The following is a 23,866-nucleotide window of genomic DNA, read 5'->3' on the forward strand; positions in this document are numbered from 1 at the left end:
CATGTTAGGGGCCACCTGATCTTAAAACTTTTTCCTGAGAAAGGGTGGGAAATGCTATCCCCTGGGGACATATGGGCACAGGTCGTGCAGCCCGTGCATTTATAGCACCCATTTTTCCTGCTCAGGAAATGCTTGGTGGGGGCCACTTTGAGCTTAGCCATGTCGGTTTTAACAAGTATGTCTTTCATGCTACGTCCCTTAGAATAACTTGGCATTATGCGTTTGTTTTTAAACACTGCTAGATCAGGATCCGACGTCACTATGGGCCACCATCCCCGCAACCTGTTCTTCACATCATATAATTTTCAATCTTTCACCGACACCACTGACCCCTGCAGAGACGAGAGTCCTTAATAAGGGCCTATCTTATGTCCCGACAGACTTTGGAAACGAATTCAACCAGAAAGTCAGCTTTTACAAACTGCACCGCACTTTAAAGCTAAAGGAATTTTACAGTAAACAACCCCCTCAACAAGCGAAGGCACCACTTCCACAGAGAGTATCACAATTGGGCCCTAGATCCAAGTTTGACCCGATTACGCACAACGCATCACTAAAGACGTTCCATAGAATGCTGGAAACTTCAGAGAAACAGACTGGGACACGTAAGTTTCACAATTTACAGCATGAAGAAAGAGATGCGTTGAAGGCATTGAGCAAAAGAAAGGACATAGTGATCCGCGGAGCGGATAAGGGTGGCTCCGTAGTGATCCAAAGCACCACAGACTATACCAAAGAATGTTTAAGACTACTCAGTGATGTTAGCACATATTGCAAACTAACAAAAGACCCGTCACAAGCCTTTAAGGCTGAGTTAAACCAGCTTTTAGAGCAGGCCAAAGCTGAGGGTATTATCAATGCAGATGTGGTTGCAAGGCTAGGTCCTGATTTCCCAGTAACACCTATCTTTTATACGATTCCCAAAATCCACAAGGACGCGGAGAGACCTCCTGGCAGACCTATCATTTCTGCCAGGGGGTCTCTGTGCGAGCCAGTGGCTATTTATTTGGATTGTTACCTGCAACCTTGTATACAAGGCACTAGTACACACCTCAAGGACTCCAGCACATTACTAAGGAAATTCCACTCCATAGCACAGGTACCGACTGATACGACGTTGGTGACCATCGACGTCACCAGCCTATACACTTGCATACCACACCAACAGGGTTTGAATGCAGTAAGAGGTTTAATCACGGGGAATGCTCTGTATACCGGGCCAGATATAGATTTTTTTATGGAGTTACTACAGTTTACCTTATCTCACAATTTTTTTATTTTTGATGGGCAATATTACATACAGCGAACGGGGTGTGCCATGGGATCTTCCGTGGCACCCTCGTTCGCCAATGCCTACATGTGGGATGTAGAACGCCAATTATTTTTGACCAATGTTGCAATATCTAGCAGGTTATTTATTTACTATCGGTATATAGACGACATATTAATCTTCTGGCGTGGTGATGTTCAGGATTTAATATCATTGATTGACGGACATAATGTGTCAGATAGCCCAGTGAAGTTTACGATGAGTTGGAGTCAACATGAGATGTGTTACCTAGACATTTTGATTAAATTACACGATGGGAAGATTAACACCTGCTTGTATAAAAAACCCACCGACCGCAACACTGTATTGCGGTATGATAGCTTTCATCCGATATCCACCATCAAGGGCCTGCCATACTCACAATTTTTGAGGGTATGCAGGTCCAATACAGATGAGGCGGTCAGGGATCAACAACTGGATGAAATGGAGGGTAGACTTCTGGATAGAGGTTATCCTCCCAAATTGTTGTGTCAGGCACGTAAAAAAGCCATAGCCATTAGAAGAGAAGATATGCTTCTCCCTGTACCACCCAAGGATACCTCTAACCGTATCCCATGGGTAAGTTCATATGATGTGAATAGTGGACAGGTGAAGAACAGGTTGCGGGGATGGTGGCCCATAGTGACGTCGGATCCTGATCTAGCAGTGTTTAAAAACAAACGCATAATGCCAAGTTATTCTAAGGGACGTAGCATGAAAGACATACTTGTTAAAACCGACATGGCTAAGCTCAAAGTGGCCCCCACCCAGCATTTCCTGAGCAGGAAAAATGGGTGCTATAAATGCACGGGCTGCACGACCTGTGCCCATATGTCCCCAGGGGATAGCATTTCCCACCCTTTCTCAGGAAAAAGTTTTAAGATCAGGTGGCCCCTAACATGCAGCAGCAAGTTTGTTATATATGCCATCATGTGCCCATGCGGCCGATATTATATCGGTAAGACTGAGTGCCAGTTCAAGGTGCGAATGGCACAGCATAGACAAGCCATTAGAAATGCACTGGCAGCGGGCAGCGGTGAGCAACCGGTGGCAAAACACTTTGTGGAGTTTAGACACAGCATGGCGACATTTAAACACCGTATTATTGATCATGTACCAGAATCTCCCCGGGGTGGAAATAGGGGCAAAAAACTCCTACAGTTAGAATCTTTGTGGATACACAGATTGCAAACCCTTAAACCAGGGGGGTTAAATGAGAATTTAGGACTCATTAATTTCCTTTAAGTAGGTGCAGAAGTGAGGGATAAGAGGTCCCAAGGGTGTCATTTGTGATGCTTAGACTTTTGGTCATAGCAACAAAAGTATTTCCCTCTTTTTAAGAGTGAACCGTTATAAGAAGCCACGGTGCTAGATTTAATACAAATTATTTATTTAGGTCACATGACATAGATGTGTTGGATACCAGATGAAATCAGGGTAGACAGGATTTGCATTATTGATTAGTAGTAATAAACAGGATATGTAAGGTACTTTTATGCAATTTAGATGTTTTTGTGAAGATTTGTGTTTTAACATGCTGTTTTTATATATGACTATAGCACTTTATGAAAGATTTGCACTAATTTGTAAACCAGTCTTGATTTTGCACAGTATTTTGTTCCGTGGTACACACGTGTGGTTGTATTATTTGTTTGTAGCGTCTCCATGGTAACGCGTCACACACCCGCAACGTCACTTCCGGTTGCGGCAGACGTCACTTCCGGTCGCGGCGATGGGCGGTGAGGACGGCGGCGGGACCAGAGGAGATGCCAGGTGATAGGGTGAAGTGGAGGGGGGTAAGTACTTCTGTTAAGTATTTATAGAGGTGTTATGACATATGCACATTCATCCTGAAGAAGGGGAACTGGTCCCCGAAACGTTGATTGTTTGTTCACCATTACAAGATTTTATCACAGACTCTGAGTGCCGCTTCATTCATTTATCCACTATATATATATATATATATATATATATATATATATATATATATATATACAAAATAGAGAATTCAGCACTCACCATAGCAAGCTCACTTGTCCTCACTACATCAATAAATAATGGGGGTTTAGTTGGTGAATTGGCCAATGCACGGAAGCCTGCATACCGATTTTCAAGGTACCCCACCTTCATGCAGGTCCTACACCAACTAAACCCCCATCATTTATTTATTGATGTAGTGAGGACAAGTGAGCTTGCCATGGTGAGTGCTGAATTCTCTATTTTGTATGTATTTGGGTAGGTGGCCATGGGCTGCATGCACCCCACCCTATGAGTGGTGAGTGCAGACACTGCACCCCGCTTCTGGGGTGGCGAGTGCTGTGGTTTTCTATATTTGTTTGTATATTATGGGGTTAATCTTTGGTTAACTCTTATTAACCATGATCACAGGCCTTTTCATGCACCCCTGTGTAATCTTAATTGTTCTAAACCTGTGTCAGCTGCTCCTTAGTAATTTATCGGCTGTGTCAGGTGACTAGTATGCCTTTTAAAAGCCACTAGATATGTGGCAGGCATACATTAAACTTAGTGGGCATATTTGCAGTTATATTATGTGATACAGTTGCCAGGTTTTAATTCTTTAGGCTTTGTGATAGTGTAGGACCTGCATGAAGGTGGGGTACCTTGAAAATCGGCATGCAGGCTTCTGTGCATTGGCCAATTCACCAACTAAACCCCCATCATTTATTTATTGATGTAGTGAGGACAAGTGAGCTTGCTATGGTGAGTGCTGAATTCTCTATTTTGTATGTATTTGGGTAGGTGGCCATGGGCTGCATGCACCCCACCCTATGAGTGGTGAGTGCAGACACTGCACCCCGCTTCTGGGGTGGCGAGTGCTGTGGTTTTCTATATTTGTTTGTGTGTGTGTATATCTATATCTATATCTCCCAGATATCCGGCTCTCCTTTATAATAACTCCTGCACCGGGTGCCTCCGCAATGGGGGAAGATATACAAGCAGTGGGCATGGCACTCCTGGCGACTTGTGTCAAAAAGACTCTTGGATAGGCAGAATGTCAGGTACAACGTTTCAATGCCGGTTTATTAAGCCAAATTAACAAGGTTAATAGCACCAGGAAAAACATATGGGAACATAGCTAATTGAATACATTATTTAAATATAAAGAGTAAATAATAATATAAAAATATATATATATATATATATATATATATATATTAGATTAAAATGACCTCAATGCTCTAAAAACTTTCCATTTTAAGTCACTTTGATTATTAGTTTTTGTTCTGGGTTTTTTTGTTTTTTTTATCTGTTTCCCCAAAAATGTTCCCTTCCCAATATGGGCCTAAGATATGGTTCCGGTATGAATGGTCGAAAATGTTAAGGTCGACACTCATTAGATCGACCACTATTGGTCAACATTGACATGGTTGACGTGGACTTATGGTTGACACGTGAAAATGGTCAACACATGAAAAGGTCGACATGAGTTTTAACTTTTTTGGGTGTCGTTTTCTGCGTAAAGTGACGGGGAATCCCAATTAGTGCACCGCGTCCCCTCGCTTCGCACGCCATGCTTCGGGCAAGGTGCCTCGCTCCGCAGGTTACCGTTCCCAATCGTAGTCCACGTGGATCATAAAGTATGAAAAAGTTCCAAAAAAGAAAAAAAGCAAAAAACTCATGTCAACCATTTTCATGTATCGACCATTTGTCCATGTCGACCAATAGTGGTCGACCTAATGAGTGTCGACCTTAACATTGTCGACCGTCTGACCGGATACCCTAAGATAGAGATAGTTAATGGTTGCTTTGGGGAGCGCCCTATTACGTGAAAAAGTTTTCACTAATTACTTTACAGAGCGAAAAAATCCCTTGAGAATGGAGTGAATGAATTGTTAATTCAAACCTGTTTTCATGAGTGCACCCAATGGATCCTAAAAATATGTATATATTTGTAAAATGATTTAAAATCGATAAAACATAATTAAAAAAGTTGACATATATCATGAGTATAGAATTCCCTTGTGAACATTTTTTACACCCGTACGTGACAACATGCGACCAGAGTGGCTATTCGCCATTAAGATTTCTTTATACAGCAACAACAAAGTTTTCCCCCAATGCGACTCGCCGGGCCTTAGGCAAGTGCCTAGGTTGCTTTTGGGGGAAATCCGTCCCTGTGGGTGATGTATCGAAACTTGAGGAAAGATAAAGTCTAGAGAGATAAAGTACCAGCCAATCAGCTCCTATCTGCCATGTTGCAGTCAGTGTTTGAAAAAATTACAGTTGGGCACTGATTGGTTAGTACTTTACCTCTCTCCAATGTTTGATACATCTCACCCTATGTCATGGGACCATTTCAAGCTGCCGGATTTGGGCCAACTGATGACCTCAGTCATGTCAAATATTTCCGAACTTATGCCATCTAGTTTCCCACTTCAAATTGATGCTAATCTGAGTCGTTGTGCAATGAATGAAGGACGTATATAATATACAGGAATTCCAGTGCTTCTGCAGCCCGTCAGAACCAATTATCCCAGAGACCTTAATTTTGGTCCTGACCCTCACCAGCTAAAGCTAAATCCTTCACAGCAGTGGCGGAACTTGTGAGTGGTAAGCCCAGGTACAAAGTATAGTTTGGGCCACCAAAATCCACCCCAACCCAAGTTCTCATTATGCCACACTGCAGTGGGTGACAGGGAGAGGCAAAGAGTGATAGCATATGGCAAGGGCTGACATGGGGAGGCAGTAGGTGACAGGGGCCCGGTTCAATGCACCTACTGCATCAATGGTAGTTCCGCCTCATCTTCACGGAAACATACATGACTTACAGCTGCTCACCTTGCGCCCATAAGCGCAAGTTACGGCGGGCTAATTTCTGTGCACACCTCCGGAGTCTGTAATCTCATATCCGATGCCGTTCTGGGGGCAGCTGGCGGCTAATTGAATTTGGCACTTAGTGTTACCTGTCACGTTGTAATCTGTGTCAGTTTGAAGGGTCAAATTAATAATGAACAGACATCTTTTCTTTGTTTTTTTTCCGGAAATGTGCGACAGCATTAGTTTACTGAGACTTATAATGTTATAACGATAAGGATGTGGTGAACCGGTAGGGGGTGGAGGAGTTTCAGTTGCAAAAGAATTAACTTCACCGTGGATGGAATGACAGAGGCAGAACAGAGGATGATGGCAGGACAAATGGTCAGAGAGAGCAAAGGGTTCTGGGAAGTCTGTTACCCTAAATCAGGCTCAACAACACTTGGAGCAGCAACCAGTAACACCGTCCAAGCCTTAGTAAATCGTAAGAATATACCATCAATATGTTAAATAAACATATAACTACTATTGTAAATACACAAATATAGTAGCTGGGGAGACAGGAGTCTGCAGCCATATAATCCACACTACCCCATCCTTACCACTAGATGTCACTGTAGTCTAGCAATAGATCTAAGGGGGGTAATTCAGATCTGATCGTAGATGTGCTAAATTTAGCACATCTATGATCAGTTTCTCAGACATGCGGGGGGACACCCAGCACAGGGCCCGTCTCCCCCACATGTCTGGCTCTGACCCCACCCCCCCTCCCCTTCCCCCTCAAGGGTGCAAAAGCATCGCACTGCGGCAATACTTTTGCACCCGATGAGTAGCTCCCTGCCTGCACAGCTCCGGGGCGCTGGCAGGGGGCTATCCTTCACGTCCTGTCTCGCAGCCGCCGAGGCCCGCCGCCGCAATGGTTCGGATACACCTGCGTTGTCTGGACCGTGCCTCGCCAACGGCGATCTACCGCCATTGACATGTCCCTTCCCGCCCCGCGACCGCCTCTGCCTGTCAATCAGGCAGAGGCGATCGCAGCCCTGAGATGCTGATAGCATCTTACTGGGCTCCCAGGGGTGCGCACATGCAGTGCGGCCGCTGCGCGAGCGCACATCAGCAAGGGCTTCAGACTGCGACAGCTGCCGCTGCAGTGATCCGGTCTGAATTAGGCCCTAGGAAACAGTGGTCTAAAAAGTCTGTACCTAGGGGGTAATTCCAAGTTGATCGCAGCAGGACATTTTTTAGCAGTTGGGCAAAACCATGTGCACTGCAGGGGGGACAGATATAACATGTGCAGAGTGAGTAAGATTTGGGTGGGTTATTTTGTTTCTGTGCAGGAGAAATACTGGCTGCTTTATTTTTACACTGCAATTTAGATTGCAGATTGAACTCACCCCACCCAAATCTAACTCTCTCTGCACATGTTACATCTGCCTCCCCTGCAGTGCACATGGTTTTGCCCAACTGCTAAAAAAATTTCCTGCTGCGATCAACTTGGAATTACCCGCTTAATGGGGGTAATTCGAAGTTGAACGCAGCAGGAATTTTGTTAGCAGTTGGGCAAAACCATGTGCACTGCAGGGGGGCAAAACCATGTGCACTGCAGGGGGGCAGATGTAACATGTGCAGAAAGAGTTAGATTTGGGTGGGGTGGGTTCAATCTGCAATCTAAATTGCAGTGTAAAAATAAAGCAGCCAGTATTTACCCTGCACAGAAATAAAATAACCCACCCAAATCTAACTCTCTCTGCACATGTTATATCTGCCCAGTGCCGTTTCTTGCGGCGGGGGCGCCGTGCAACCGCACGGGGCGCCCGCTGCGGCACTTTGTTGGTCCCTATTTCCCTGTCCTCAGTCTTCCCGAGTACTCCTGTTTGGGAGGCGGAGTTTCGCGGAATGACGCTATTGCGTTGTGACGTCACGACGCAATGACGTCGTTCCGTGAAACTCTGCCCCCCCGCGCAGGAGTACTCGGGAAGACGGAGGAGGGCTGGAAGAAGGAGGCGCAAGGATGCTGGAAGGAGGAGGCGCGAGGAAGGAGAGGCGGCCAACCCGAAGAGCGGGAGGATCCTTCATATGTAAGTAGTCTCTCCACCCTCCCTCACTCTCCCTTCCCCCCACTTGACACTTGCCTGCCGTACTGTGTAAATTGGGGACACTTGCCTGCTTGCACTGTGTAAAATGGGGACTCTTGCCTGCCCCAATGTGTAAAATGGGGACACGTGCCTGCCGTAATGTGTAAAATGGGGACTCTTGCCTGCCGTAATGTGTAAAATGGGGACTCTTGCCTGCCGTAATATGTAAAATGGGGACACGTGCCGCGCGTAATGTGTAAAATTGGGACTCTTGCCTGCCGAAATGTGTAAAATGGGGACACGTGCCTGCCGTAATGTGTAAAATGGGGACTCTTGCCTGCGTAATGTGTAAAATAGGGACACGTGCCTGCCGTAATGTGTAAAATAGGGACACGTGCCTGCCGTAATGTGTAAAATGGGGACTCTTGCCTGCCGAAATGTGTAAAATGGGGACACGTGCCTGCCGTAATGTGTAAAATGGGGACTCTTGCCTGCGTAATGTGTAAAATAGGGACACGTGCCTGCAGCAATGTGTAAAATGGGGACACGTGCCTGCCGTAATGTGTAAAATGGGGACTCTTGCCTGCCGTAATGTGTAAAATGGGGACTCTTGCCTGCGTAATGTGTAAAATAGGGACACGTGCCTGCTGCAATGTGTAAAATGGGGACACGTGCCTGCCGCAATGTGTAAAATGGGGACACGTGCCTGCCGTAATGTGTAAAATGGGGACTCTTGCCTGCGTAATGTGTAAAATGGGGACACGTGCCTGCGTAATGTGTAAAATGGGGACACGTGCCTGCCGTAATGTGTAAAATGGGGACTCTTGCCTGCGTAATGTGTAAAATGGGGACACGTGCCTGCCGTAATGTGTAAAATGGGGACTCTTGCCTGCGTAATGTGTAAAATAGGGACACGTGCCTGCAGCAATGTGTAAAATGGGGACACGTGCCTGCCGTAATGTGTAAAATGGGGACTCTTGCCTGCCGTAATGTGTAAAATGGGGACTCTTGCCTGCGTAATGTGTAAAATAGGGACACGTGCCTGCTGCAATGTGTAAAATGGGGACACGTGCCTGCAGCAATGTGTAAAATGGGGACACGTGCCTGCCGTAATGTGTAAAATGGGGACTCTTGCCTGCCGTAATGTGTAAAATGGGGACTCTTGCCTGCGTAATGTGTAAAATAGGGACACGTGCCTGCAGCAATGTGTAAAATGGGGACACGTGCCTGCCGTAATGTGTAAAATGGGGACTCTTGCCTGCGTAATGTGTAAAATGGGGACACGTGCCTGCAGCAATGTGTAAAATGGGGACACGTGCCTGCCGTAATGTGTAAAATGGGGACTCTTGCCTGCCGTAATGTGTAAAATGGGGACTCTTGCCTGCGTAATGTGTAAAATAGGGACACGTGCCTGCCACAATGTGTAAAATGGGGACACGTGCCTGCCGTAATGTGTAAAATGGGGACTCTTGCCTGCGTAATGTGTAAAATGGGGACACGTGCCTGCGTAATGTGTAAAATGGGGACACGTGCCTGCCGTAATGTGTAAAATGGGGACTCTTGCCTGCGTAATGTGTAAAATGGGGACACGTGCCTGCCGTAATGTGTAAAATGGGGACACGTGCCTGCCGTAATGTGTAAAATGGGGACTCTTGCCTGCGTAATGTGTAAAATGGGGACACGTGCCTGCGTAATGTGTAAAATGGGGACACGTGCCTGCCGCAATGTGTAAAATGGGGACACGTGCCTGCCGTAATGTGTAAAATGGGGACTCTTGCCTGCGTAATGTGTAAAATGGGGACACGTGCCTGCGTAATGTGTAAAATGGGGACACGTGCCTGCCGTAATGTGTAAAATGGGGACTCTTGCCTGCGTAATGTGTAAAATGGGGACACGTGCCTGCCGTAATGTGTAAAATGGGGACACGTGCCTGCCGCAATGTGTAAAATGGGGACACGTGCCTGCCACAATGTGTAAAATGGGGACACGTGCCTGCTGCAATGTGTGAACTGGGGACTTTTTTTCCCCCCTGTGGTGGCCATGATGATATCAGATGAGGCCACGCCCATTCTAATGAGGCCGCACACCCTTGTCGGGAGCGCGCGCATATTTTTTTTTTATATCTATGGGGGGGGGGGAGGGGGGCACATTTTTTTATGTCAATGTGGGGGAGGGGGGACACATTTTGAAATCTCGCACTGGGAGCCAAATTGGCTAGAAACAGCCCTGTATCTGCCCCCCCTGCAGTGCACATGGTTTTGCCCAACTGCTAAAAAATTTCCTGCTGCGATCAACTTGGAATTACCCCCATGTTTTAAAGGGTAAAAAGAAAATTGTTGTGTAGGATGAACGGGCAGTAACCACATTGCTGATCTCCGCTGAGTCCTATGCCCGCACCGTGCATCACATTTGTTGAAATGCAGAAGCCAGTGGCTAGTACATCGCACCATGTGCATCGTCTGGATCTTGTGGGGGTAAGTAGCACATGGCACAAACTCTCGCCTTGCATAGGTACCGATACCAGTGTTCCGCAGATGGGATAGGATAAAAGTTCTGATTGGTGGAACAGTCCGCTACTATTATATAGTGCATTTCCAAAAATACAATGGATGATTTATGAATAATAAAAAATAAGAATTTACTCACCGGTAATTCTATTTCTCGTAGTCCGTAGTGGATGCTGGGAACTCCGTAAGGACCATGGGGAATAGCGGCTCCGCAGGAGACTGGGCACAAATAGAAAGCTTTATGACTACCTGGTGTGCACTGGCTCCTCCCCCTATGACCCTCCTCCAAGCCTCAGTTAGGATACTGTGCCCGGAAGAGCTGACACAATAAGGAAGGATTTTGAATCCCGGGTAAGACTCATACCAGCCACACCAATCACACCGTATAACCTGTGACATGAAACCCAGTTAACAGCATGATAACAGAGGAGCCTCTGGAAGATGGCTCACAACAATAACCCGATTAGTTAACAATAACTATGTACAAGTATTGCAGACAATCCGCACTTGGGATGGGCGCCCAGCATCCACTACAGACTACGAGAAATAGAATTACCGGTGAGTAAATTCTTATTTTCTCTGACGTCCTAGTGGATGCTGGGAACTCCGTAAGGGCCATGGGGATTATACCAAAGCTCCCAAACGGGCGGGAGAGTGCGGATGACTCTGCAGTACCGAATGAGAAAACTCAAGGTCCTCCTCAGCCAGGGTGTCAAATTTGTAAAATTTTACAAAGGTATTTGACCCTGACCAAGTTGCAGCTCGGCAAAGTTGTAAAGCCGAGACCCCTCGGGCAGCCGCCCAAGATGAGCCCACCTTCCTTGTGGAGTGGGCTTTTACAGATTTTGGATGTGGCAGTCCTGCCACCGAATGTGCAAGCTGAATTGTACTACAAATCCAGCGAGCAACAGTCTGCTTAGAAGCAGGAGCACCCAGCTTGTTGGGTGCGTACAGGATAAATAGCGAGTCCGATTTTCTGACTCCAGCCGTCCTGGAAACATATATTTTCAGGGCCCTGACGACGTCCAGCAACTTGGAGTCCTCCAAGTCCTTCGTAGCCGCAGGCACCACAATAGGTTGGTTCAGGTGAAACGCTGAAACCACCTTAGGGAGAAACTGGGGACGAGTCCTCAATTCTGCCCTGTCCGTATGAAAAATCAGATAAGGGCTTTTACAGGATAAAGCCGCCAATTCTGACACACGCCTGGCTGAAGCCAGGGCCAACAGCATGACCACTTTCCACGTGAGATATTTTAAATCCACAGTTTTAAGTGGTTCAAACCAATGTGATTTGAGGAACCCCAAAACTACATTGAGATCCCAAGGTGCCACTGGAGGCACAAAAGGAGGCTGTATATGCAGCACACCCTTGACAAACGTCTGAACTTCAGGAACTGAAGCCAGTTCTTTCTGGAAGAAAATCGACAGGGCCGAAATCTGAACCTTAATGGATCCCAATTTGAGGCCCATAGACACTCCTGTTTGCAGGAAATGCAGGAATCGACCCAGTTGAAATCCCTCCGTCGGGGCCTTCCTGGCCTCACACCACGCAACATATTTTCGCCAAATACGGTGATAATGCTTTGCGGTTACATCCTTCCTGGCTTTGATCAGGGTAGGGATGACTTCCTCCGGAATGCCTTTTTCCTTCAGGATCCGGTGTTCAACCGCCATGCCGTCAAACGCAGCCGCGGTAAGTCTTGGAACAGACAGGGTCCCTGCTGGAGCAGGTCCCGTCTTAGAGGTAGAGGCCATGGGTCCCCTGTGAGCATCTCTTGAAGTTCCGGGTACCAAGCCCTTCTTGGCCAATCCGGAGCCACGAGTATAGTTCTTACTCCTCTCCGTCTTATAATTCTCAGTACCTTGGGTATGAGAGGCAGAGGAGGGAACACATAAACCGACTGCTACACCCACGGCGTCACCAGAGCGTCCACGGCTATCGCCTGAGGATCCCTTGACCTGGCGCAATATCTTTTTAGTTTTTTGTTGAGGCGGGACGCCATCATGTCCACCTTTGGTTGTTCCCAACGGCTTACAATCATGTGGAAGACTTCTGGGTGAAGTCCCCACTCTCCCGGGTGGAGGTCGTGCCTGCTGAGGAAGTCTGCTTCCCAGTTGTCCACTCCCGGAATAAACACTGCTGACAGTGCTATCACATGATTTTCCGCCCATCGGAGAATCCTTCCTGCTTCTTGTGCCGCCCTGTCTGTTTACGTGGGCGACCGCCGTGATGTTGTCTGACTGGATCAGTACCGGCTGGTTCTGAAGCAGAGGTCACGCTTGGCTTAGGGCGTTGTAAATGGCCCTTAGCTCCAGGATATTTATGTGAAGTGAAGTCTCCAGGTTTGACCACAGTCCCTGGAAATTTCTTCCCTGTGTGACAGCCCCCCAGCCTCGAAGGCTGGCATCCGTGGTCACCAGGACCCAGTCCTGAATGCCGAATCTGCGGCCCTCTAAAAGATGAGCACTCTGCAGCCACCACAGGAGAGACACCCTTGTCCGTGGCGACAGGGTTATCCGCTGATGCATCTGAAGATGCGATCCGGACCATTTGTCCAGCAGGTCCCACTGGAAAGTTCTTGCGTGGAATCTGCCGAATGGAATTGCTTCGTAAGAAGCCACCATTTTTCCCAGGACTCTTGTGCATTGATGCACTGATACCTGACCTGGTTTTAGGAGGTTTCTGACTAGATCGGATAACTCCCTGGCTTTCTCCTCTGGAAGAAATACCTTTTTCTGGTCTGTGTCCAGAATCATCCCTAGGAACAGAAGACGTGTCGTCGGGATCAGCTGTGACTTTGGAATATTGAGAATCCAACCGTGCTGTTGTAACACTTCTTGAGATAGTGCTACCCCCACTAACAACTGTTCCTTGGATCTCGCCCTTATCAGGAGATCGTCCAAGTACGGGATAATTAAAACTCCCTTCCTTCGAAGGAGTATCATCATTTCGGCCATTACCTTGGTAAAGACCCTCGGTGCCGTGGATAACCCAAACGGCAGCGTCTGGAACTGATAGTGGCAGTCCTGTACCACAAACCTGAGGTACCCTTGGTGAGAAGGGTAAATGGGGACATGTAGGTAAGCATCCTTGATGTCCAGTGATACCATATAATCTCCTTCCTCCAGGCTTGAGATAACCGCTCTCAGTGATTCCATCTTGAATTTGAACTTCTTTATGTAAGTGTTCAATGACTTCAGATTTAAAATGGGTCTCACCGAACCGTCCGGTTTCGGTACCACAAACATTGTGGAATAATACCCCTTTCCTTGTTGCAGGAGGGGTACCTTGGTTATCACCTGCTGGGAATACAGTTTGTGAATAGCCTCTAACACCGCCTCCCTGTCGGAGGGAGTTGTCGGTAAGGCAGATTTTAGGAAACGGCGGGGGGGAGACGTCTCGAATTCGAGCCTGTATCCCTGAGATACTACCTGAAGGATCCAGGGATCTACCTGTGAGCGAGCCCACTGTGTGCTGAAATTCTTGAGACGGGCCCCCACCGTACCTGAGTCCGCCTGTCGAGCCCCAGCGTCATGCTGAGGACTTGGCGGAGGCGGGGGAGGACTTCTGTTCCTGAGAACTGGCTGTTTGCTGCAGCTTTTTTCCTCTACCTTTGCCACGTGGCAGAAAGGACGCGCCTCTCGCCCGCTTGCTCTTATGGGGCCGAAAGGACACTGTATGATAATACGGAGCCTTCTTTTGCTGTGAGGTAACCTGGGGTAAAAATGTGGATTTCCCAGCTGTTGCCGTGGAAACCAGGTCCGACAGACCTACCCCAAATAACTCCTCCCCTTTATAAGGCAATACTTCCATATGCCTTTTAGAATCGGCATCACCTGACCACTGCCGAGTCCATAACCCTCTCCTGGCGGAAATGGACATAGCACTTACTCTTGATGCCAGCCGGCAAATATCCCTCTGTGCATCACGCATGTATAAAAGTGCATCCTTTATATGCTCTAAAGTCAGTAATATACTGTCCCTATCAAGGGTATCAATATTTTCTGTCAGGGAGTCTGACCATGCCGCCCCAGCACTGCACATCCAGGCTGAGGCGAGCGCTGGTCGCAGTATAACACCAGTGTGTGTGTATATCCACTTTAGGATAGTCTCCTGCTTTCTGTCAGCGGGTTCCTTAAGGGCGGCCGTATCCGGAGACGGTAGTGCCACCTGTTTGGACAAGCGTGTGAGCGCTTTATCAACCCTAGGGGGTGTTTCCCAACGTGCCCTATCCTCTGGCGGGAAAGGGTACGCTGCCAATAACCTTTTAGGAATTATCAGTTTTTTATCGGGAGAAATCCACGCTTCATCACACACTTCATTTAATTCCTCAGAAGCAGGAAAAACTACAGGTAGTTTTTTCTCACCAAACATAATACCCTTTTTTGTGGTACCTGGGGTATTATCAGAAATGTGTAAAACATTTTTCATTGCCTCAATCATGTAACGTGTGGCCCTATTGGAAGTTACATTTGTCTCCTCGTCGTCGACACTGGAGTCGGTATCCGTGTCAACGTCTGTATCTGCCATCTGAGGTAGCGGGCGTTTTAGAGCCCCTGATGGCCTTTGAGACGCCTGGACAGGCACAAGCTGAGAAGCCGGCAGTCCTATGTCGTCAAACTTCTTATGTAAAGAGTTGACACTTTCACGTAATTCCTTCCATAAGTCCATCCACTCAGGTGTCGACCCCGTAGGGGGTGACATCACATTTACAGGCATTTGCTCCGCCTCCACATCATTTTCCTCTTCAAACATGTCGACACAGCCGTACCGACACACAGCACACACACCGGGAATGCTCTGATAGAGGACAGGACCCCACCTAGCCCTTTGGAGAGACAGAGGGAGAGTATGCCAGCACACACCAGAGCGCTATATATACACAGGGATATCACTATATAGAGTGTTTTCCCCTATAGCTGCTGTTATATTTAATACTGCGCCTAAATAGTGCCCCCCCTCTCTTTTTTTACCCTTTTCTGTAGTGCAGGACTGCAGGGGAGAGTCAGGGAGACGTCCTTCCAGCAGAGCTGTGAGGGAAAATGGCGCCAGTGTGCTGAGGGAGATAGCTCCGCCCACTTTTCGGCTGACTTTTCTCCCGCTTTTTTTGAAAATCTGGCAGGGGTTAATGTACACCCATATAGCCCTGAGGACTATATGTGGTGTATTTTTGCCAGCCAAGGTGTTAATATTGCTGCTCAGGGCGCCCCTCCCCCCCCCCCCCCAGCGCCCTGCACCCGTCAGTGACCGCAGTGTGAGGTGTGCATAAGGAGCAATGGCGCACAGCTGCAGTGCTGTGCGCTACCTTGATGAAGACTGATGTCTTCTGCCGCCGATTTTTTGGACCACTTCTTGCTTCTGGCTCTGTAAGGGGGCCGGCGGCGCGGCTCTGGGACCGGACTCCGAGGCTGGGCCTGTGTTCGATCCCTCTGGAGCTAATGGTGTCCAGTAGCCTAAGAAGCCCAAGCTGGCTGCAAGCAGGCAGGTTCGCTTCTTCTCCCCTTAGTCCCTCGTAGCAGTGAGCCTGTTGCCAGCAGGTCTCACTGAAAATAAAAAAGCTAAATCTAACTTTCTTTCTAAGAAGCTCAGGAGAGCCCCTAGTTTGCATCCAGCTCAGCCGGGCACAAAGATCTAACTGAGGTCTGGAGGAGGGTCATAGGGGGAGGAGCCAGTGCACACCAGGTAGTCCTAAAGCTTTCTATTTGTGCCCAGTCTCCTGCGGAGCCGCTATTCCCCATGTTCCTTACGGAGTTCCCAGCATCCACTAGGACGTCAGAGAAATACATTTATAATTCAGTAGTCATAAAGTGGCAACAATTCATATAGTCCTGTACAAACTGTACAAAGTGCACAAACATCACACATTAGAAAGAGAGGATACATTGTATAAGGGCTTATGATGACCTTTCCTTACACAACACTATGATAATACAACTGACATAGTTCTATTGATGCTGAAATGAATACAAATATCAAGGACATTAGAATAAATACAAAAGGGCATTACAAGGTGCCTGTATAAAATGGGGCTGTAAAGAAAGTTACTATAGGATATACATTAATACTATAGATTGGGGAGCCATTCAATTTGCTGGCTGTTGAGATCCTGGTGGTCAAGATACCAACACCGGAATCCCGCCAGCCGACTACGCCGCCAGCCGGAATCTCGGCAAAACAGGACTTTTCCCATTCATAGATTCTGTGGTGAACGCAGCGAGCCCGCAAGGGGACTATTTGTGCTCACCCCGCTCTCATCTATTCCCAGAGAACCAGAACCTACCCCTTCAGACGCCTTTGAGCGTCTACTCCTTTCAGACACCTACCCATTCAGACGCCTTTGAGCGTCTACTCCTTTCAGACACCTACCCCTACCCCTTCAGACGCCTAGAAATTGGTAAAACATACTGTATGCTAACACGTAATATCATAGGCTGGAGTCACAGGTTCTGACAGCAGGGGGCGCTGTGCCAGGAATGATATGGATTTTGGGCGTCTCAATGAATTTCCAGGAGGCTACAGCATTAGCACATTTTCGGACATCTGCTACATATGGGATCGCAGCTGCGAAGAATGTATCAGCGCCCGTCTCTGATCAAACCAATTATTACAGGCAGATCATGACTGCTTCCTGCTTCCCAACAACCAATCACTACACACACGTGCTGATGAGGTCATCAGACAATTAATTTTCCTCTCTGTCAGATCAAATAGGAATTTATTGGAGAGTGATCTTTCGGGGATGACTGAACTGGGTTCTGCAAATGTGCCAACAGGATGACAATTTACTGGAAAACAATGCATTTGGCCAACGCAATGTGCTTGTAGGTGTGAGTAGCGAATGAGAAGCTTGTGTCCCATATATATATATATATATATATATATATATATATATATATATATATATTTACAGTACTGTGCAAAAGTTTTAGGCATGTGTGGAAAAAATGCTGTAAAGTAAGAATGCTTTCAAAAACAGGTGTTAATAGTTTATTTTTATCAAATAACAAAATGCAAAGTGAATGAACAGAAGAGAAATGTAAATCAAATCAATATTTGGTGTGACCACCCTTTACCTTAATAACAGCATCAACTCTTCTAGGTACACTTGCACACAGTTTTTAAAGGGCAGGGAGGTTGTTCCTAACATCTTGGAGAACTAACCACAGATCTTCTGTGGATATACGCTTCCTTAAATCCTTCTGTCTCCATGTAATCCCAGACAGACTCGATGATGTTGAGATCAGGGCTCTGTGGGGGCCATATTATCACTTTCAGGACTCCTTGTTCTTCTTTGCGCTGAAGATAGTTCTTAATGACATTGGCTGTATGTTTGGGGTCGTTGTATGCTGCAGAATAAATTTGGAGCCAATCAGACGCCTCCCTGATGGTCTTGCATGATAGATAAGTATCTGTCTGTATTTTTCAGCATTGAGGACACCATTAATCCTGACCAACTCTATTTGCAAAAATGCAACCTCCATCATGCTTCACTGTTGCCTGCTGACACTTATCATTTTATTTATTATTTATTAACAGTTTCTTATATAGCGCAGCATATGCCATTGCCAGTGGCGTAACTAGAAATTTTTCTCCCCCAAGCTAAAAAATTCTTCGGCGCCCCCCCATGCCCCATAATTGGGAGCAAGAAAGTGATAAATATGAGCGCGCCTTTGGCGCGTGCAGCAAAAGGGGGCGTGGTTTCATTGGAATGGGCGTGGTTTTGCATAAAGGGGCGTGGCATTGCAGGAAAAGACTACCTTATACCCCAGTTTTGCAACCTGCACGCCCATACGTTGGCCACCACAAGAAAGAAAAATAATCCTGATTCATGCCCCTTACATTATTTGTCATTTTTCCTCCTTATAGTAATGCCCAGTATACATTATGCCACATACTGCAATGGCCCTTAGACATTATGCCACACACAATAATGCACACACCGTAATGCCCCCGACACATTATGCCACACACCGTAATGCCTGTGACACATTATGCCACACACCGTAATGCCTGTGACACATTATGAAAGGAATTGCAATGCCCGTTATACATTATGCTACACACTGCAATGCCCCTCATACATTATACCACATACAATGTCTGTGACACATTATGCCACACACCGTAATGCCTGTGACACATTATGAAAGGAATCGCAATGCCCGTTATACATTATGCTACACACTGCAATGCCCCTCATACATTATAGCACATACAATGTCTGTGACACATTATGACACACACTGCAATGTCCGTGATACATTATGCCACACACTGCAATGCCCGATACATTATAGCACATACAATGCCTGTGACACATTATGCCACACACTGCAATGACCTTGAGACATTATACCACAATGCTCGTGATATAGTATACCATACACCGTAATGCCTGTGACACATACCGCAATGCCCTGCCCGTTATACCCTATGCCACACACCGCAATGCCGTTATGTATTATGCCACACTGCAATGACCCTGAGACATTATACCACATACCACAATGCCCGTGATATAGTATACCACACACCGTAATGCCTGACACATTATGACACACACCGCAATGTCCGTGATACATTATGCCACACACTGCAATGACCCTGAGACATTATACCACATATCACAATGCCCGCGATATAGTATACCATACACCGTAATGCCTGTGACACATTATGACACACACCGCAATGTCCGTGATACATTATGCCACACACCGTAATGCCCATTACACATTAAGTCCTACAGTAAGGCTTCTAATTACTTTTCAATTACCTGCTCGTTGTCAGGGGTTTCATGCACTGGGTGTCATGCTCGTTGCCAGGGGTTTCATGCTCTTGGTTCCATGCACGGTGCCAGGGGTTTTCATGCTCAGGGTGTCAGGCTCGTTACCAGGGGTTTCATGCACTGGGTGTCATGCTCGTTGCCAGGTGTTTCATGCACTGGGTGTCATGCTCGTTGCCAGGTGTTTCATGCACTGGGTGTCATGCTCGTTGCTAGGAGGTAGTCCTTGTTGCTAGGGCTGTGCTCCCAGTGCCACATATGTCCACAGTGCCAGATATTCCCCCACGGTGCCAGGTACTCACATGCCCCCAGTGCCAAATATAGCCCCCCCCCCATGTGCCAGGTACACATATACCCCCCCAGTGCCACATATGCCCCCAGTGCCACATATGCCCCCAGTGCCACATATGCCCCCAGTGCCATATATGCCCCCCTAGTGCCAGATATTCCCCCCTAGTGCCTGATATTCCCCCCTAGTGCCTGATATTCCCCCCTAGTGCCAGATATTCCCCCCTAGTGCCAGATATGCCCCCCCAGTGCCAGATATGCCCCCAGTGCCGGATATTCCCCCCCAGTGCCACATATGCCCCCAGTGCCAGATATTCCCCCCCAGTGCCAGATATTCCCCCCCAGTGCCACATATGCCCCCCCAGTACCACATATGCCCCCAGTTCCAGATATTCCTCCCCAGTTCCAGATATTCCTCCCCAGTGCCACATATTCCCCCAGTGCCACATATTCCCCCAGTGCCAGATATTCCCCCAGTGCCAGATATTCCCCCAGTGCCAGATATTCCCCCAGTGCCATATATGCCCCCAGTGCCATATATGCCCCCAGTGCCATATATGCCCCCAGTGCCATATATGCCCCCAGTGCCATATATGCCCCCAGTGCCAGATATCCCCCCCCCAGTGCCAGATATCCCCCCCCCCCCAGTGCCAGATATCCCCCCCCCCAGTGCCAGATATCCCCCCCCCCCCAGTGCCAGATATGCCCCCAGTGCCAGATATGCCCCCAGTGCCAGATATGCCCCCAGTGCCAGATATTCCCCCCCAGTCCCAGATATTCCCCCCCAGTCCCAGATATTCCCCCCCAGTCCCAGCCAGTCCCAGATATTCCCCCCAGTGCCATATATGCCCCCAGTGCCAGATATTCTCCCCCAGTGCCATATATGCCCCAGTGCCAGATATCCCCCCCCAGTGCCATATATGCCCCCAGTGTCAGATATTCCCCCCAGTGCCAGATATTCCACCCCAGTGCCAGATATCCCCCCCCCCCCAGTGCCATATATGCCCCAGTGCCAGATATGCCCCCCCCCCAGTGCCAGATATTCCCCCCAGTGCCAGGGTCTAATAAAAGAAGTGCCGGTTCGTGAGCCAATTAGAGCTCACGAACGGCACTTCCCCCTATTAGACCCGCGGCCGCCGGAGATGATGCAGGAGGGACACAGGGAGGCCCGCGCTGTGCCCTCCGTGTCCCTCCAACAAGCGGCGGAGGGAAGGAGACCGCAGACTGACATGCGGACGCTCGTCTGCATGTCAGTCTGCTGTAAATCAGTGGCGCCCCCGCAGCCCCTTGCCCCCAAGCCACCGCGAGGGCTGCGGGGGCAGTAGTTACGCCACTGGCTGTTGCACTTTACAATTAGAACAACAGTAATAGAATAAAACTGGATAAAGACAGACAGACATAGAGGTAAGAAGGCTCTGCTCGCAAGTTTACAATCTATAGGGAAATAGGCATTGATACACAAGGATAGATGCTACCTGTCGCATAATGGTCCACCAGATTGCTAGGTTCTTAATGGGTTGTATGATATGATCACCCCGTAATGTTGGCCAAGAGTCAGGAGGGTGTTAGCGTAAAGTAAGACAAGATATGTGATGTTATGTGTCATGTACAGACAGGGCCGGTTCTTGTCCTTGTGGCGCCCCGGGCAAAAGATAGGGGCGTGGCTTAATACGGGGCATGGTCAGTCACGTCCCGCAGAAAGGAAAACAAAACAAAAAAAAAAGTATACTTACTAACCCCGCTCCTGATTCCAGACCTGCAGACCACCGCCGGCGCCGCTCCTCTCCTCGGATCTATGAGAGAGACGTCAGTCATGAAGTCTCTCCTATAGCACAGCATAGACACTAGATCTGTGCCACAATGCTGTGCGGTGCACGATGACGTCATCGCGCACTGCACAGCAAAGGTCTTCTCCATGAAGGGAAACTAGACGCTTAGCATCTGATTCCCTTCACAGCGGGGGACCAGCGCCACGAAGGGAAACTAGACGCGTAGCATCTGGTTCCCTTCACAGCGGGGGGCACTGCTGGGGGGCACACTGCACAGTGGCGGATCTTGCCATGGTGCGGCGCCCTCCGGAAGGCGGCGCCCCGGGCAAAAGTCCTGCTTGCCCGTGGCAAGATCCGCTACTGTGTACAGAGAGGATGTAATTGGATAGGGAAGCATTGAAGGTTATGTGGGTGGTTCTGGAATTTGGTAGGCTTGGTGAGTTTTCAAGGAACGTTTAAAGGTTTAGAGACTACCACTCTTTAGCTCCTCGGCAAACAAACTGCCTTCTGTTACAGCCAAATTTTTCACATTTTAACTCATCAATCCAGAGCACCTGCTGTAATTTTTCTGCACCCCAGTACCTACAGTATGTTTTTGTGCCCAGTTATGTCAATTGGCCTTATTTACACATTGAAAGTATGGCTTTTTGGACACAATTCTTCCATGAAAACCACTTTTGGTCAGAGTTCTCCAAACAGTAGATTGGTGTACCTGGGTTTCTGCCAAATCTGAGCTGATGGTACTGCTAAACATCTTCCAATTTTGAAGGGAAGTACGCATGATGTGTCATTCATCTGATGCAAGTTTCTGTGGCCGCCTACTGCAACTTCGTTCCTCAGTGTTTCCCGTTTCTTTGTGCTTCAATGCTAAGAAATACAGGCAGGTGCTTATCCATCATACAATACCATCAGGGAGGCATCTAATTGGCTCCAAATTTATTCTGCAGCATACAATGACCCCAAACATACAGCCATTGTCATTAGGAAATATCTTAAGCATAAAGAAGAACAAGGAGTCCTGGAAGTGATGATATGGCTCCCACAGAGCCCTGATCTCACCATCATTTGAGTCTGTCTGGGATTACATGAAGAGATAGAAGGATTTGAGCAAGGCTACATCCACAGAAGATCTGTGGTTAGTTCTCCACGATGTTTGGAACAACCTCCCTGCCGAGTTCCTTCAGAAACTGTGTGCAAGTGTACCTAGAAGAATTTATGCTGTTATTAAGGTAAAGGGTGCTCACACCAAATATTTATTTGATTTACATTTGTCTTCTGTTCATTCACTTTGCATTTTGTTAATTGAATAAAATAAACTATTAGCACTCATATTTTTGGAAGCATTCTTACTTTGCAGCATTTGTTCCCCTGACAAGTAGCAGGTACTGTATAATTACTGTATGGGCAAAATATGGTGACAAGGGCATTAATATGGTGGCATAATATGGTGTCAGAGGCATTAATGTGTGGGGCATAACATGGTGACAGAGGCATAACTGTGGGGGCATAATATGATGACAGGGGCATAACTGTGGGGGGCATTACTTGGTGACAGGGGCATAACAGTGGGAGGCATAATATGGTGACAGAGGCATTAATGTGTGGGGCATAACATGGTGACAGAGGCATAACTGTGGGGGCATAATATGATGACAGGGGCATAACTGTGGGGGGCATTACTTGGTGACAGGGGCATAACAGTGGGAGGCATAATATGGTGACAGAGGCATTAATGTGTGGGGCATAACATGGTGACAGAGGCATAACTGTGGGGGCATAATATGATGTCAGGGGCATAATTGTGGGGACTTAATATGGTGCAAGGGGCATAATATAGTGTTGCTCCGTATGTGCATAGGATTTCTTTTTTAAATACATATATATTTATTTTTTATTTTATTTTTTCAGGGGTACCTATTTTGTCAGTCCTGGTCCCCACAATTTCTGATGGCAGGTCTAACATCCACAGTAGATCTGTGGTTAGTTCTCCAAGCTGATTAGAACAACCTCCCCATCGAGTTCCTTCAAAAACTGTGTGCAAGTGTACCTAGAAGAATTGATGCTGTTTTGAAGGCAAAGGACGGCCACACCAAATATTGATTTGATTTTGATTTCTCTTCTGTTCATTCACTTTGCATTTATTAATTGATAAAAGTAAACTATTAACACTTCTATTTTTCAAAGCATTCTTTCTTTGCAGCATTTTTTTCCACACCTGCCCAAAACTTTTGCACAGTACTGTATACAGTGTGTGTGTGTGTGTGTGTGTGTGTGTGTGTGTGTGTGTGTGTGTGTGTGTGTATGTATATGTGTGTATGTATATATATATATATATATATATATATATACACACATA

At 47.4% G+C, this 23,866-nt stretch overlaps 1 protein-coding gene across 2 annotated transcripts in view; it reads left to right on the forward strand.

Moving 5' to 3' along the window:
• PLCL1 (phospholipase C like 1 (inactive)) overlaps positions 1 to 23,866 on the forward strand; it is a 480,679-nt gene that overhangs the window by 428,418 nt on the left and 28,395 nt on the right. Inside the window, exon 6 of one of the 2 annotated variants that reach the window (XM_063933036.1) lies at positions 23,419 to 23,598. The exons of the other annotated variant lie outside the window; for it this stretch is intronic. Coding sequence (XP_063789106.1) covers positions 23,419 to 23,511 — 93 coding nt within the window. The 3' untranslated portion in view covers positions 23,512 to 23,598. Of the gene's footprint in view, positions 1 to 23,418; positions 23,599 to 23,866 lie in introns of those variants that run through there. 2 annotated transcript variants of the gene reach the window in all.

The sequence above is a fragment of the Pseudophryne corroboree genome, chromosome 7 (assembly GCF_028390025.1).
Source record: "Pseudophryne corroboree isolate aPseCor3 chromosome 7, aPseCor3.hap2, whole genome shotgun sequence".
Taxonomy (NCBI): Eukaryota; Metazoa; Chordata; class Amphibia; order Anura; family Myobatrachidae; genus Pseudophryne; species Pseudophryne corroboree.